The 16,192-nt window shown below is 48.2% G+C and overlaps 6 protein-coding genes across 6 annotated transcripts; 2 read left to right on the forward strand and 4 right to left on the reverse strand.

The window, feature by feature from the left end:
• Nucleotides 1-1,712: 1,712 nt before the first annotated feature.
• P152DRAFT_489419 (alpha/beta-hydrolase) lies at nucleotides 1,713-3,131 on the reverse strand (the record flags this gene model as incomplete). The annotated part of the gene is made up of 5 exons (XM_033682138.1): nucleotides 2,616-3,131; nucleotides 2,504-2,541; nucleotides 2,147-2,430; nucleotides 1,944-2,075; nucleotides 1,713-1,898 (listed from the first exon to the last, which is right to left on the reverse strand). The coding sequence occupies exons 1-5, from the start codon at nucleotides 2,675-2,677 to the stop codon at nucleotides 1,713-1,715; spliced, it is 702 nt and encodes a 233-aa protein (XP_033533255.1). The 5' UTR covers nucleotides 2,678-3,131.
• On the reverse strand, nucleotides 3,053-4,290 carry P152DRAFT_399098 (gibberellin 2-oxidase; the record flags this gene model as incomplete). The annotated part of the gene is made up of 3 exons (XM_033676504.1): nucleotides 3,053-3,366; nucleotides 3,418-3,847; nucleotides 3,901-4,290. The coding sequence occupies 3 exons, from the start codon at nucleotides 4,288-4,290 to the stop codon at nucleotides 3,053-3,055; spliced, it is 1,134 nt and encodes a 377-aa protein (XP_033533256.1).
• A 581-nt stretch (nucleotides 4,291-4,871) lies between these two features.
• Nucleotides 4,872-6,203, reverse strand: P152DRAFT_419115 (Rhodanese-like protein). The gene is made up of 3 exons (XM_033677119.1): nucleotides 5,896-6,203; nucleotides 5,090-5,845; nucleotides 4,872-5,031 (listed from the first exon to the last, which is right to left on the reverse strand). Exons 1-3 carry the CDS (start codon nucleotides 6,018-6,020, stop codon nucleotides 4,974-4,976), a joined length of 939 nt encoding a protein of 312 aa, XP_033533257.1. The 5' UTR covers nucleotides 6,021-6,203; the 3' UTR covers nucleotides 4,872-4,973.
• Nucleotides 6,204-7,028: 825 nt separating this feature from the next.
• P152DRAFT_438160 (putative monooxygenase) lies at nucleotides 7,029-8,779 on the reverse strand (the record flags this gene model as incomplete). The annotated part of the gene is made up of 6 exons (XM_033677603.1): nucleotides 7,029-7,316; nucleotides 7,404-7,708; nucleotides 7,782-8,041; nucleotides 8,107-8,152; nucleotides 8,226-8,472; nucleotides 8,535-8,779. The coding sequence occupies 6 exons, from the start codon at nucleotides 8,777-8,779 to the stop codon at nucleotides 7,094-7,096; spliced, it is 1,326 nt and encodes a 441-aa protein (XP_033533258.1). The 3' UTR covers nucleotides 7,029-7,093.
• Nucleotides 8,780-10,272: 1,493 nt separating this feature from the next.
• P152DRAFT_489425 (putative MFS transporter) lies at nucleotides 10,273-11,945 on the forward strand (the record flags this gene model as incomplete). Its single annotated transcript, XM_033682139.1, has 4 exons — nucleotides 10,273-10,506; nucleotides 10,559-10,933; nucleotides 10,988-11,094; nucleotides 11,147-11,945. The coding sequence occupies exons 1-4, from the start codon at nucleotides 10,348-10,350 to the stop codon at nucleotides 11,943-11,945; spliced, it is 1,440 nt and encodes a 479-aa protein (XP_033533259.1). The 5' UTR covers nucleotides 10,273-10,347.
• A 1,724-nt stretch (nucleotides 11,946-13,669) lies between these two features.
• P152DRAFT_450319 (HET-domain-containing protein) lies at nucleotides 13,670-15,587 on the forward strand (the record flags this gene model as incomplete). The annotated part of the gene is made up of 2 exons (XM_033678164.1): nucleotides 13,670-13,799; nucleotides 13,855-15,587. The coding sequence occupies 2 exons, from the start codon at nucleotides 13,670-13,672 to the stop codon at nucleotides 15,585-15,587; spliced, it is 1,863 nt and encodes a 620-aa protein (XP_033533260.1).
• Nucleotides 15,588-16,192: the final 605 nt, after the last annotated feature.

Genomic DNA, 16,192 nt, shown 5'->3' on the forward strand with positions numbered 1-16,192 from the left:
GAAGATGATAATCAACTCTCTCGGAGCGAAGACGGCGCTTCCCAAGAGACATGGATAAGTCATCCATATTAAGAAAGAAGTTGCAACATATTGATATGCTTTGTATCTCTTAGAGCTCAAATCCTCTAGTTGGAGCATGTTGGGTAAACAAAAGTCGCGACTGCTGGGCATTCATTCATTGGCTCGGCTTTTGCCGAATAAGTCTTGGCATTATTTACGAATATTCGCGAATAATACGAATAAAACGTCTCGAAATTTAGTCGAATACGAATAATCGTTCCCAGGGAAAAGTCGAATACGAATAGCCAAAATCCTTATTCGTGTCCAGCCCTACCCAGCATATCCGGCGAAACAGATCCAATGCCTCAAAATTCCAGGTGCATTGCTCCGTAGCAATCACAACTTTCACGACCATTGTCGTCCTCAACGTCAAACAAATATGACCCGACATCTTTGCCACACCGGACACAGTATGCATCCTGACCAAGAAATCGCATTACAACGGATTCCTTCGGTGAAGGTGGAGGGCCCGCTTTCTCCCATCGTTCGCGGAATTTCACCAGCTTGCGAAGTCTTTTGTCGACTCCGATGAAGGAATCATCGACCCGATATTGGCACTGTCCGGGAAGAGAAACCTTTGCGGTATCTCCTCTTCCGCGTAACCCCTCCCCAGGAAAACCAACTTGGCTTCATTATCCTATTTAGAACGTCGAATTATATCGGACTCATCGAAAACCGCTAGTTTAAGGACGCCCCTCTTAGACTTATGACGGGGAGGACAGAAGCGGTGAGAGCAGAGCTCGCCTGGGCTACCCCAAAGCCAAGCTACCAACGCGCTCGAGGAATCCGGTTGTCGCGAGTGCAGGCAGATCTGAAGTGCCGTGAATGGGATCGATCCCGGTAGGAGGGCATGTTGTTTGTGCTTTCACTCCTGTGGGAGGAGGATTTATTGCACGAGCTTCACCTCTCGGTTCAGGAGCTTGTTCATCCTGTTTTTGCGGTTCTCGCCAGAAGTCGCCTCTTTTTGGTCACGTTTCCCAGTGGCCTGCTTCTCCCGTCTTCGCTGGCGTGCCCTTTGCCGTTGTTCCCTTCTCCTCAGTCGCCGATTCTCCTGTTTTGACAGCCCGACTTTCTGGTCGATCGGCTGTATTCTGTCCTGGCAGCGAAACCGATTTGTCGGCGAGCGTGGTCGGGATCGGTATACTGTAATCCTTCTTCATAGCTTCTGTTGAGTGGTTTCTAGGCATCATCAATGAATTCTAGGGTGGCCTATCGTGGGCCGACCGTACAGTATTTTGCAGTTTGCTCAACTCAGCAGTCAGAAGTCAGAACGCGTCGCGTTTGTCGCGCAGGAAGAGATAAGGGGGTTGTGGCTTCTGCTCAGGAACCCTGGCCATCATGATGTCACAGTCCATGATCCTCATATCAACGAATGTGGGTGGAGCGAGTTCCTCCAGCCACCAGTTCAGGTCACTGCACATCGGAATTCAGATGCAGTCTCTAGCAGTCTCGGCGACATCAAAGCAGACGAGGACATGACAGGACGGTTTCTAATTCACGTTGGCAGTTGTTGGAATCAGATTTCTTAGTTCACATGCGTCGATTGAAATGTGTAGTAGGATCCGCAAGATAAATGCTTCGACATGGGAATCCTCAGGAGTCAGGACAATACAGGTGCGTTCCCACCTCGAGCGGTTCGTATCGCCGCAGCACTAAAGTCCATGTCGTCTCGAAAATCCCGTCGTCAAGGCCGCAATGGCCCCTGCATGTGTCTCAATTGCAAAATGTCCTGCATCCAAGAGGTGGATCTCCGCATTTGGCAAATCTCTCTTGAACGCTTCAGCACCCGCTGGGACAAAAATGACATCGTTCTTCCCCCAAACCGCGAGAAGGGGAATCTGGGTAGTTCAGAAGTATTCATGGAAGTCGGGGTACATCGTAACATTGTTGCCATAATCTTTGAATAGGTCCAGTTGAATTTCCGCGTTTCCCGCTCGCGAAAGGAGGGCATAGTCCAAATGATACGCCTCGGGAGCTATCTTGTCGGGAGACGACTCCCCGGACTCGTACTGAAACTTGGTTGCGTCGAAGGTGAGGGCATATCCGCGCAGCGCGTCCCGATCAGCGCTGTCATCGCTCGTCCAACACTTTCGAATCGGGGCCCAGAAGTCCTTCCGAGCCCCTCGACGTATGCGTTGCCATTCTGGCTGATGATGGCTTGAATGGCCTCCGGTTGGCGGAGGGCCAGGCGTAGCGCCGTGTGAGCACCATAGTCGAAAATGTACACTGAGAACTTGGTAATCCGGAGCGCGTCAAGGAAATCTTCGACCGTGGCGGCAAGATTCTCAAAGGTGTACTGATACCCTTTAGGGACCTCGGTGAATTCGAACCCAGGCAAATCTGGAGCGATGACACGGTATTCCTCATCCGCTAAGAGGGGGGATGAGATGGCGGAATTGGTGCGAAGAGCTAGGAAACCCGTGCAAAAGGAGCACGACTGGACCATCTTTTAGACCGGCTTCTCGATAGTATAATTGAATGCTATTTGTACTAGATCTTGCAACCACACCAGATTTTACGACTGCACCAGATCGTGCAATCACACCAGATCTTACGACTGCACCAGATCTTGCGACTGCACCAGATCTTGCGACTGCACTAGATCTTGCGACTGCATCAAATCTTGCGACTGCACCAGATCTTACGACGATTGCAGATGCTTTAGATGCCTATGAAGGCATTAATTGAAATAGATGGCTTGATTTCATTCAATGTATCCACAGCATCCAGTTTTTGTATGGAGCATCCGCAGCATCCAAACAGGGACATAGACACAGGGCATCCTGGCATCCGCTGGCATCCACGACATCCAATTAGGCCTTGAAAATGAAAAATAGTTTGCTGATGTAGAGTACCGTAACTGAGCTTAAGCAGCAATCGTGCTTAATCATCATCCCCGCATAAATGCAACACCAGGGCGATTACAGGAAGATAATTGCAAGCCACTCTGTCGGAAGGAAAGCCGAGACTTTTACATTCTGTGATATTACGTCTAGGCATGTTCCACCTTTATTTCCAGTCCTTTCAACTGGAAGGAGTTGGCACCGCCCTCGCGCTTAGTCCATACGTTCTTATTATGCACATCCTTAACCCGGGCTCGCACCCACTCGGTTCCCGAGGGCACCGGTCCGTTGTATTGCTTGTCTTCCTCGGTGAGGAGACCAAGACGTTGCAGGAGAGGAGATGGCACTGTTCTCATTGCGATGTCATCGCCTGGTCGGCTGAAGTAGAGCAATCCAAGGCGAGCAATGTGTATCTGGTCCTTTGGGGGGGCCACAACGCGGTGTATTGTGGATTTGATCAACCCTGTTTGGAGAGTTTAGCGCGATGAATAGAAAATCGAAGGGAGTATCGCACCATTGGTGAGGAAAGTCAAAGTATCACCGGCATTGCACACAATGCCGCCTTCTACAGGCTTGACATACTTCCATTCGCCCTCGGGCGTCCGGATCTGCAGCCCAGCCACATTCTGCGAGAAGAGCAGGCTCACGCTACCAAAGTCGGTGTGGCCACTGTTAAAGTAGCCGAGGGCTTTATCCCATTCTTCCTGGGTCCTAACATTATAGAGCATGTATCGGAGCTGGTCATCGGATACCTTGTCGTAGGCATGAGCTTCAGTGAGATAGTTCTCCGGCAGTTCCAGAATGATTGCAATCAGAACAAAGAGCTTGCGCGTGATTTTCTCCCAGACATTGCGATGGAACTGGCTTATCTCCTCCCAATTCTCCTTGACTATTCGATGCTTAGGTAGATTTGACCACGCGGGGATTTCCTTATGAATGTTGAGCTGGAGATAATCAGTACCTATTCTCAAGGCCATAGACAGAAGATACCACAAACCGCCTCGATATTTTGTTTTACACCTGTATCACCAATCCAAGCAGCGTTCTCCCGGTACCCAAAATACTCGCCCTCCGCAAAGTTGCAAGGGAAAAACCGCTTCTCCTCTAATGGCTCTTTGAAGAAAGCATTGCCAATACTGAATTGTCGAAGGACATCCGCATCGTCAAGCCCAGTATTAACAACAACCCAGAATCCGATTTTCGTAACTGCGTCATAGAGCTGCTGAGCTAGTTGCTGTTTACCTCCGGGTTCGTCAAAGCGTGACAGATCAATTGTCGCCAATGGCGCCCATTTCAGGTCCTCTCTCGTTGGCTCTGGCCGGCTCCATGGCTTCACCGGGATTTTAATAGCTGTTCCGGGCAGGTTGTCAATTATAATGGGAGCCATGATGCGCTCCTACTGCCACAAAGACTCGCGGATAGATAATGTAGAGAAAGAAGGGATTGAGGACTTCGAATACAGCTTTGTTGAAGACCTAATACCGTCCTGTGTCGGCTGTAAAGCTAGTTTATCAGAAATTATATTCTAGCACAAGCGACCCGCAAATTAAGGGAATCTGTTACAAAGCACGCAGGAAACGGTTCCGATTTTCTGTCAGACATTTCAGTCTCTATACCTTTGAAGCGTCCGGAATCGGTACAGACAATGGATCACGCTAGGTGATGAGGTGATAAACCCCTGCGGTGGCGTCGTATTAACTTAATATGCCTGATACCGTAATGCTATCTAGATTGGCTGCGGGAATGACGTTTTCCACTATTGTCCAGAGTAATAAGGTCACGAAATGAGTTTCACGAAGCCACACGCGGAAATATCCGTCCACGAGCCCATTTGACCCCGTAATAAGGATTCCAGCTCGTATGCCTTATAAAGTAGCACTGAAAATTGTTGAATTTATGGGGTGCAGCTAAACAAACGCCTTTTGGTGCCAGTTTCTATATCGCCTGGACAGCTGTACAGTTTCTATGCCTTAGGCCAAGCAATTGCTTGACTGATAATCACTGATCCCTTAAGATCTAGTTTGGGCTGTCAATACTTGGTATCTATGTACATGAGATATGCTATGAGTTTCACTGCGCAAATTTCTCGATCAATCCGTTGGAAGAGTTAACTCGTTGTGCCCATTCACTATTGTTCGTTCGGTGATTAGCGAATGAACTGATTAGAATTCTCGATCATAACTTACGACCAGCTCCCGTCATATAGCCTTCGGTTCTCTTCATTGCCATATTTAGCGGCAGCGAGGGCAGCATCAATTACCGCAGCTGTCACTCCGCTGCCGCAGCTAGTTATGATCGGCCTTGCTGGGTCAACCCCCTTGCCTTTAAACACTCTTATCAACTGCTCAGCAGGGAGAAAGGTCTTAGTTTGGGGATCGAGTAAGTCAGATACTGGGACACTAATAGATCCAGGTATATGACCTGAAGAAAGTCCATGTCGTGGCTCAGGCGTTGTCCCTACCCATCGCCCATATGGTCTAGCATCCAGTATCTGCGCGCCTTCTGGCCCCCCCTGATTGTAATTGAGTGCAACCTCCTTAACCTGGTCGAAATTAACGACTTTGCTCGCATCGAGATCTGGAGTCGGATAATGGCTAGCATCAATGCTCGGAGGCTCCCCAAACTCAGTTGGATAGTCATTCTCGACCCAGAGTTTGAAATTATTGAGCACGTGAACCGTAGCATGGCCAAACACCTTCAGCATCCAAGCTGCTCTTGGCGCGCTAGTGATTCCAAGTTCGAATGTATCATATACAACGACGGTATCATCTCTGCTAATTCCGAGGGCACTCATGGCGGATGCAAAATCCCTTGCGCTAGGTAGCATGTTAGGCAAGTTACTATGCTTATCTACGACCTTGCCGAGATCAAGGAAGCGGGCGTTCGGAATCCGGCGCTCACGAAACGCATCTAGGCCTGTCCGGCCATCACCCGGAGGAAAGCTTTATTAATTCTTAGCAGCAATATCATGTATTACAGAGAATTGACTTGCCTGGCGGCTGAGAGCGGTATCGTTCGGGGTAATGTGGTCGTCTCAGAGGGCGGGCTTTTTTGCAAGGCTTCGTGCAGCTCCTTGGGGGTTATAAGATAGGAAGAGAAAGGCATTTCGGTAGCCATTTTGGATGTGAAAGTTGAGAGTATGTAACATTTGTATGCACCGTTGCCTCGTTCGAATGTATAGAAACTGGGAAAATGTAATTCTACAGCGAAAAGGGGTGTACATTGACACTGAATGTTCGGTGTGTCCCAGGATTGAAAGAAGACCTCTAGTTTCAAGTGTCTCGTACATGAATGTACTTACTATGTAAACTAAAAGGTACTACCACCGCCGGTAGAATAATATGACACAAATGTACCTTACAATGGCATCATTTATAGTGGAGTCTGACAAGGGTCTTATAATGGTATCATTTGAAATGGAGTCCGACAAGTTCCTAAGTGGAATATAGAACTTATGGTTTTCGGTTCGGAAAAACCCCACAGTGGGGTCTACTACGTAGTAAGAAGCATGGGAACATCCCAAATCTATATTGTCGAGATCCTGGGGCCTGACGGGGAGTTGGGGAGGGGTGTCCAGGAAACCAGGAACGGAACCTGGGTCGTCACTTTTAGGATATTATACATATTCCAAGGCTATGCGCTTGGTTTTTCCAGGCTAGATAGGAGATAAACGTGATTCCTACAGGTCCCTAGACACACGGCGATTGAGATGGATGCTACTATGTAGGTTGAAGTATCTCAAAAGTTCTATAAAAATGGTATCAAGCTCGTTGTGAATGAGTTAAGTACGCATCCTTACGGGCCCACTAGACTATGCGGTACGTAGGAGGAGGTGCCGCACAGAGCATAGCCGATGCCGCGGATCCGGGACATATGTACATATGTGCTCCTGCAGGGTCTACACCTCTCCCAACTATGTGGTTCTGACTAGGGTAAATAACGAGATATTTTGAGATATTTTGAGGTATTTCGGTGCTTGCTCAACTCTCTCTATGCCAAAAAGCGGTATTTTTGTGAAACAATTTTAACGACTCTACCCGGCAATGAGGCCGCTTCAGTGGTAGAGATGTTCTTAGAATAAGACGAGATATAATATTTTATTAGGAGAATTTCGAACAAGGTTCTGACGGACAATTGTTTGCGACCCCTATACAATTTTCAACCACTTTTCAACCAAATAACTACAATTATCACCTGTCGAAAGACGGAGACACTACACTATCTCCAGCCTCTCCTTTCAAATATTTCTTCCAGACATTTCCAATGTCGTTGAGGTAAATCCATGGCAGTCCGTCGCCAATCATTCCGTTTACCGTGACTCTTAATTGTGCTTCCCATTCGCTAATACCGGCAGCACTGGCATTCCGTTTCGCTCCGTCTACTTTACGTTCCTGCAAGTCGATATAGTCGTACCTGTAATCGATATTGTTTATCAGCCAAGGAAATAGATGAGAGTTACGTGAGGAGGATTCGGGGTGACTTGGACTGAAGTATACACACATTCTGAGATAGTAAGAAGACCGAATGGAGTCAAAGATCTCAAGAGCTTTTGCTATTGAATCGGCGGTTGGGTTGCCATTCAGGTGAGTGTGCTCGATCGCACGGGCAAGGATCCAGCCATCTTCCATCGCAAAGGCAGCACCTGAGCCAAATGCCCCTGAGAGAGGATGGCTGGCATCGCCCAGTAAAACAACCTTATTCCACCCGGTGAGTTTCTCCAATCGTGGACCTGCGAAGGTCGAGTATTCCTTCCACACACCCTCAGGCACGTGCGATAATACTTCCTGGACAAGAGGTCCGTACTCCTATATATGCCGGTCAGTAATTTAGTTCTATACCCCTTTATCACTGGATTTCGACGCGAAAGGCAAACCTGACCTTGAAATTTGATAGCACTTTTTCATTTACAGCGTCAACCCCCCACCTGAATTTCTCTACCTCCAATCTCTTAGGGTCGACCCATTTCCTAATAGAGACCTCAAATAACCCGTCGGTATCCTTATCCACTTCTTTCGGGTCATCGACTGGTGTGGTCATAACGAATCCTACAGGACTGTGGAACCATGTCGTCTTGTGATTTAGTTCCGGAAAACGATCCATCGACTTCCACGGGATAAGAGTGCGCCAGACTGTCGTGCCTAGGTATTGCCTTAAGGGTTAGCTTATGTGAGTGGCGCATAGAGATAATCGCAATGACACTGACCCGTGAAAGTAGTTTTGTGGTCGGGAAAGATATTTTCCCGGACAACCTAGAGAAAGCCAATCAGACGAGGTTTCGCTAATTCGATAACAAGGAATAGGCCAAAAGGCTTAAATACTTACCGATCGAATCCCATCCGCTCCAACAACCAAATCTGCTGTCGCTGTGGCCCCATCCTCGAAAATCAGTCGAACTCTCCCTGACTCACGATTTTCTAAAGCAGTGAGACGTTTGCTTAGTTGAATTACGCCAGGGGGAATTCTGTCGAGGAGCGCCGATTGCAGCTGCATCCTTCTTACCCGCCTAGGGTGATACCAAGGAGGGAATGACGACGCAGTAGCTCCAACCAATGTTCCAGTAAGTCCATCTCTGCGGTATTATGTTAGCTCTCGTGATACATGTGGTAATAAATGCAACAACCGCTCTTATACCGATGATCGACGATGATCCTCCGATGTCCTTTGATCCCGTCCGCGGCACCCAGTAGACCTAGCACTCTCCAGCCATTAAGTCCAATGGTAACCCCTGCTCCGATTTCTCGAAGCTGTGTTGCTTGCTCGAAGATGGTCACCTCGACATTCGGCAGAGCTGACAATGCAATTCCTGTCGCGAGTCCGCCGGGCCCTCCCCCAACAACAGCAACCCGTAATGGCCGCGTGGGCTCTTGTGCAGTCATGATCTTGCTCTTTGTCACGCAACGGAAACATTGGACACTGATTCACATACTATAACTAGGAATCCGAGCGTTTAAGATCACGACTCGCCAACAATGAGGGTTGAAAAGCGTAATCCGGGTGCCATATCACGTATACAGATGTTTGAATTGTAATTGGCGAGAACCCGCCATAGCGCGCGTAATCTAGGGCCGGAAATTAACTTGATTATCAAGATATCTCCACTGTAGGTAATAGTCTCAAAGATGTGACCTAGTTCTCACATCACGTGCTTGAAAATATCCACAATCATACCATAGTAGTCTATAACGGTGAAACTTAGTTGAATACCGGGCTCTAGTCTAAGACGTGTATTTACTTTTTATACAATATCTACGGTATTTAGACAACGCAGTATGATAAGAGAAGAATAACTTGTAATGGCCAGGGTTGTGCTAACAAAAATCCCTATAGTGGGACCAGTCACGGATGTGAGGACCAAAGGGTCCTACTATGGTTACTCTCCGCTCTGGTGAGAGCCGAAGGATTGGCAATGAGTGGGGTTATGCTAAGTCCTTATAGTTGTTATGGGTTGAAGCCCTTGGTTGGCTAAGGCTAAGAGCCTAAGCCTGAATAGGTTAAAGGTTGATTCAGAATCTAACCTTTTTCGATGTAAACAAGAAAGGCTTCCCCTTCTTGTTCTCTTCTTTAGCTTGATCTAGAATATCTTTGGCTACGTGTATGTTGTGTACATCCAGCTACCGTGCCGCAATAATAGTGGGGCTAGGGGCTAGTCATGATGGGCCAACCCTTGAAAAAATGTACTGAATTCACTGATTCCTTCTCTGAGTACGGGTTGCCCCGGCGGTGTACAGGGTACTACCTTGTGGATGATTCTCAAAATGAAATCACGGTCGGCGTCTGAGGCTATTTGCATCCATGTGGTGAAGATATTATAATAAAGAAAATTTGACGTAATTTCGCAGTCCAGAAGCTGTTCAGTGAGGCGTCAAACATGATGTGGGTGTGCCCGATGCCTGCCTTTCTCTACCACCTCCTGCACCACTTCCGCCTTGCTTGGAGATCATGAAGCCGGAGACTTTGATAGAGGAAAGCCTATATACAAGTTCCTAGACGGTTTGGCGGATTTTTGGCTGCTGCTGAGTTCCGTAATGATTGATCCGCTAATCGTGCCTAACATGATACTACTAAGGCTTGCAGAATATACCCCATAGCACGACATCGACAACAGTGGTAGAGCACGTGTAGATAGGGATAATGAGGTGCTTGAGGAACTTCCCGTGTCTCAAAGTGCTGACCATGCCTGGCGTGGTGTGATTAAGACGCACAGCATGTACCCCACAGGACTTTCGACATCGGCGACTATGGTAGAGCACGTATGTATAGGGACGATGAGGTGCTTAACGAACCTGCTGTTATCTCAACGTGCTAATCTGATTATTTTGCGTAGAGCTTTGCTTCTCACCCATAGACGTAGATCTGCTTAGACTTCGAAGTTTTAAGCTCTTGTTTCTTAATTTGGCTTCTTAGAACTTTTTGAAGCAATTTCTATTCAAGCCAGGCTCTCGTTATGGGCGCAACTCAACCCCAAAAAGTCATTGCTGTCGCAGTGGACGACGTCGGTCTGTCAGATAAGATTGAAAGACCCCAACATGACAAGTTTGGCGCAACAGCCAAAAACGATCCGCAAGAAATTGCGCTGGTCCGTAAGGTCGACTGGCATATGATGGTGCGCTTATATTTTGTCCGATACAAATCAAGACTCCTAACAACGACTTCAGCCAATCCTCGCCTTGATGTACTTTATGAGCAGTCTTGATCGCAACGCCCTTGTCAACGGCAAAATCAATACTCTTACTAAGGACCTTCATCTTCAGGGCTACCAGTATAACACCTGCATTGCAATTACGTTCGTCGGCTTGATTGTCGGTGTAGTGCCCTCTAATATGATTTTGAGTCGCGTGAGGCCTTCCTGGTGGATGTCCGGGTGGATGATGGCATGGGCATTGATCACCACTCTTAATTGCATAGTTAAGGATTATCAAGGATTAATTGTGTGCCGGTTCCTGCTCGGTATTGCGGAGGCACCGTTTTATCCTGGGGCACAATATCTGATCAGCATGTTTTATACCAGGAAGGAGATCGCTACGAGAATGGTTTGTTGACTGATTTGGAGATTACACTCGGTTTGATAGCTGATCATATTTCAGGCACTGCTCTGGACTGGCAACACAGCTGCTGCTGCTTTCGGCGGCTTGATCGCAGCAGGCGTTTTCGCCAATCTCTCCGGGGCACATGGAATGGGAGGTTGGAGATGGTCAGCCACTTCTAATCTTCCTTTATATTTATACCTTACTCACATCTTCTAGGCTTTTCCTTATTCAAGGCATCCTCACGGTTGTTATCGCCATCGCCGCATTTTTCCTTCTACCAAACTCTCCACTCGATACTCCCTGGCTCACACCCGAAGAGCGCCGGCTAGCATATGACCGCATTGCACGAGACACGACGGAGAAGCGTATTAGCACCACGATCTGGACCGGTCTCCGTGAAGCAGTCACGGACCGCCGGGTCTGGATCTTTGCCTTCCTACAACAATTCCACGCCGGCGCTGCGAATTTCAAAAATTTCTTACCCACTGCTATCAAAGGGCTCGGCTTTAGCTCGACCGTAACATTGGTTCTCGTCTGCCCGCCGTACCTTCTGGCTGTTTTCACCAACCTCACGGCTTCCTGGTCGTCCGGCCGCTTCAACGAACGGACCTGGCACATCACGATCCAGAAATTCATCTCGATCATTGGATTTGCCATCGGTGCGGCGACAACCAATGTCGGTGCACGCTATTTCGCTTTTATCTTATTTGTCGGGTCTACCTATGGTGTGAACAATATCAGCCTTGGGTGGACAGCCGCAGTAATTGGACAGACGGATGAGAAGAAAGCCATTGGACTGGCTCTCGTCAACAGTATCGGAAATATTGCTTTTGTTTATACACCATACTTGTGGCCAGATTCCGACACCCCGCAGTTCGTGGTTGCTATGTCATCTAGCTGTGCGTTTTCGGCTGCCGTGATCGTTTGTGTCTGGATCATGAGGTGGGATCTACAGCGGGAGAATAGAAGGATTAAGGCATCGGAAATTGAGGCAGTGAACCTCTACGTCTATTAGTAACGCGATATATATAACGTATTCCACAAGCGAGCGGCCCACCTCAACTAGGAAACGCGACGCGTTTGTTTCAATCAACTATGTCTCAATAAACAAACATTCAATCGTTAAATTCTGAAGGGAAAATATCTTTAGCTATATCAGCTATCAATCAGAAGCAATTTCAAAGTGTTAGAGCTGCAACAAAGACCTATGATGCGGTTCGAACTACCCTAAGGCGACGACGCGCCGGAATCCCTTCACGACGCGACAGTACGCCCAATTCAAGAAAGCTTACGGATCTAGAGGAGAATGTTATTACTCGACATATCTTAGACCTAGATTCGCGAGGATTTGGGCCCCGGTTAGGTAGTGTTGAAGATATGGCTAATAAGCTACTTGCTGCTCGGGATAGCGGACGCGTCGGCGTTAACTGGGCCTCAAACTTTGTTAAGAGGACCCCTGAGCTCAAGATGGGTGTAAGGGTCTCACTGTAGGGAATCTCCAATCGTGAGGCAAACATTGAATTGTTGCTATGAAGGAGGAATCTATCTAAGGTGTGCGAGGCGTTTATCTGTTCTGGTGTTTACAGAGCAGACCAGAACGGGCCACAAGGCCACAAGGCATCCATGTCGATAGACCTCTGATCCATCATTATCTCAGCAAGCTCAGACGGTATCTTCAGATGCTGCACGTGACTACGGTGTGGCGGTGCAGCCAAGGTATCTTCAGATACCGTCTGAGGTCCTTTTGTAAGGTTTGTGTGGTGGTGTAGTTGAAGTTTTCAGAGTTCCCAGTCGTTTCAGTCAACCATTTAACTTTCAGTACTCGAAATTAGCTTAAAGTTTATGTAAGGACATAAGCCTCCTGTAGTCATGTGACGGGGTCATATGACTAGAACATAGAGAATTAGTATATATGGTTTCCAACCCCAATGACCCCTGTTTGGGATCATTGTGATCTTTTATGGTCCAATGGTATTAGCGCGGAGGGTTGGTCACGTGTCATTACAGTTTACGCGGGGCTAGGTAAAGGGCAAAAGAACCCGCTCTTATATAGTATATTAAAAAATATATCAAAATAATTCTATAATAAAGGATTAGCATCAGCGGTTTCGAAGGGCTGGTGTAGTTGGACTTTTGGGGCGACCCCGGTCGCTAATTTTGGTGGAGTTTAGTACGCCGTAGGGGCCAAATCCGCTCTTTTTACCTACGCGCCCACCAAAATGCTGCAGATGGTCCTCAGACGGCATCTGAAGATGCCTGCACCGCCACAACCATCTTCCAGATCCCGTCTGAGTCCCAACTGAGATAAGTTGAGGTAAGACCTTCGTGTCATGATCACGTGCGATGACTTGTGATGGCCTAGACTACCTTCGTACTCCTCTTTCAGTCTGTCTGATCTGTAGTTCTTCCTTTCCACCCATCAAAACCCCTTTTTGAGTCACCTCCAAATTTCGATCATTTACCTACTGTCCCAACTTCAACATGGCTCTATGCAAAAAATGCCGCTCAATCAAGTTCACGCCCGTTGACGACTTAGCTGATAAGAGGCTGGTCGATGCTTTAGACTCATCAGCTATAGGCCGGTTTCCTTCCGGGATCCAAACCGTCTACATTCACTCAGTGTCGTGGAATGACTTAGAACAATCAGTATCTCCGACCGGCTGTTATGCTTGTCATGCATTATTATTTTATATTAAGTTCTCCGCCATACCGCTCGGTGAAGCCTATCGTTGGGGCAAAATGCACCCAATACTCCCCGACGATACAGTATCCTCGCCAGTTATCCTCAGCATGTCTAGTGAAGAGCCCGAAACCTTATTTCTTGGTTGCGATACACGGAAGGCGATTCTATTACGCGAAGAAGTACCTAGTAAGTTTGTTTCTTATGGTTACAAGGTGAGGTCATATTCTCATTCTCGGAATAGGTTCACTGGTCAGGTATACCAGCGCACAGCTTGAAAAAGACGACACAACCACAGGCTCCCAAAAGACTATGGATCTGCTACGCACATGGCTCGAAATGTGCATCGCAAACCACCCGGATTGTACCAAGTATTGCAGTCAGAAAAGCTCGACGCCCCCAACTAGAGTCTTGGACGTAGGGTCCAAGGGGACGGCTGACGATCCGAAGTTGTTCGTGTCAAATGGCATCAACGCTCCGTATCTTGCTTTGAGTCACTGTTGGGGAAAGTCCCCTATTCCAACTACCACGACAGCTAACATAGCCGAAAGACAGACGGGGATACCTTTCGGCATTCTGCCAAAGAATTTCCAAGATGCAATCGTAGTGGCTCGTTTGTTGTCTATTCGATATCTCTGGATCGATTCCCTGTGCATCGTCCAAGACAGTAAACAGGACTGGGACATCGAGTCCGCTCGAATGGCGGCCGTCTACAAAAACGCGGTATGCACGCTCGCTGCTGCAGGCTCAGCTGATCCCAGTGGAGGACTCTTTGGCATTCGTGATCCTAGGGTCAACCGACCGTGTTGGCTGCCCATTCCTACTGAAAACGGAAGTGAAGGAGTCGAAACGAACACGCAAGGCTCGTTCTGGTGCCAGCCTGGGTTGAGGCCGAACGGGCCCCTTTACACTCGAGCTTGGGTTCTCCAGGAACAAGCCCTTTCCGGAAGAATGGTCTCTTTTTCTGCGAATAGGATTTTCTGGGATTGCCTTGAGGCGTCTAGGTCTGAATTAAAGCTTTCCTCAAGTGCCGTTGAAGGGCCGACGGGCGAAGCGTTGATCAAGTTCAAGAGATTAACGGCGCAAATCGACTCTCCATCATCTCCGGAGGATGCCACTTCATCATCTCCGGAGGATGCCACTTCATCATCTCCGGAGGATGCCACTTCATCATCTCCGGAGGATGCCATTTCATCATCTCCGGAAGATGCCACTGTATTACCGGGCTTCAAGGATGCGGGGTATACAACATGGTACGACATATTGCACTCATACATGGATCGAAAGGTTACATATAATACCGACAGACTGCCGGCAATATCAGCTGTGGCACAGGAAATGAGCCAGATCTTGGACGACCAATATTATGCGGGCATCTGGCGCGGCGATTTGATTGTAGGCCTGCTCTGGTGCTGCTACTCCAAGGACTGGAGCAGAATTAAGCCGCCACTCAAGTATGTCGCACCGTCCTGGTCATGGGCCTCGATACAGAGTGGACTCTCCTGTTCCCGTGATTTTCGAGCAATACCCGAGGAGGGAGACCCACGCAGTTTTAAAGGCGGATCGAGCGGGGATTCCGAGAGAGATTACGCTGAGTTGGAGATTTTAGAGATCAATACTTCGCCTTCTGGACCAAGCACCTTTGGCAGTCTCGCCTCCGGGAGCGTCAGTTTAAAGTGTTGGATTAAATTTGCAGTCCTGAGCATAACCTCCGGGGCCAACAACCTCCTTGAGACCGACTCAGGCCTTCAAATTGGAGGGTTCATCGCCGATGAGCCCCTTAGAGATGATATGCAAGGCAGGGAATTGTGGTGCCTGCTGGCTGGTTGGCATGAGGACTTTCCGGATATGTCAACCTGCCTGATTTTATTGCCTACAGGATTTGCCGTTGACGAATGTCGGCGAATTGGAGTTGGGGGCGTCGCAGAGCAGTCTTGGGATACCGTTACAGAGATGAGGCGCGTCGTTATTGTTTAAACCTTGTTAGGTAAACCTGTGAGCTTGCCTGCTGCCAACATGAAGTTGGACGGTGAAGTCTGTCGTTGAACTAAGAAGTTGTGTGACAGTCTTGGGCTTCGCCCAGTCTGTTTGTTGTGGCCTTGCGGCCTAAGGCAGAAGGGATGGGTAGACCGTTTGCCCAGAGATGTAAATAGCAGATCGCAGTGAGAGAGATCTTCTCCTTCTCTCTTTAGCAATTCAACAGCGATACCAGCTTACCAAATCCTTCGTGGTTTGGGCCCTTGACACTGAATTTGCATTTGTATGTGTTTTGCAGCGTATCTCAAGATACGGTGTATGGCTATCAGATTTGGTAATTTTCGGGGGTGTGCCCAGACACATGTCTACTTAGTGTAGCTTCCCTTCTGTCCTTCTCCTCACTAGCTTTCTAATAAATGAAAGTGGTATTCGCAGCCTTCGCGATCAAACCGTCTCACCACTCGCCGACGGATTGCATTGTCAACAGCGCGCGGGGATGAATCCCTTGCAGACGACCGGGTTATGTAGCGCGGTGGTGTACGTAGTCGAGCATCCTTGTTGATGCGAGCTACTGAGCCTCAGCCGCTCGCTACTTGATTTGTTTT

The sequence above is a fragment of the Eremomyces bilateralis genome, assembly GCF_010015585.1.
Source record: "Eremomyces bilateralis CBS 781.70 unplaced genomic scaffold P152scaffold_13, whole genome shotgun sequence".
In the NCBI taxonomy this organism is placed as follows: domain Eukaryota; kingdom Fungi; phylum Ascomycota; class Dothideomycetes; order Eremomycetales; family Eremomycetaceae; genus Eremomyces; species Eremomyces bilateralis.

Coding starts and splice junctions, on each gene's coding strand:
- P152DRAFT_419115 (XM_033677119.1), bottom strand. CDS start 6,020: ATGGCTACCGAAATGCCTTTCTCTTCCTATCTTATAACCCCCAAGGAG. Junction 5,846..5,895: donor ATACCGCTCTCAGCCGCCAG/GCAAGTCAATTC, acceptor GAATTAATAAAG/CTTTCCTCCGGGTGATGGCC. Junction 5,032..5,089: donor CTATATGACGGGAGCTGGTC/GTAAGTTATGAT, acceptor AACGAACAATAG/TGAATGGGCACAACGAGTTA.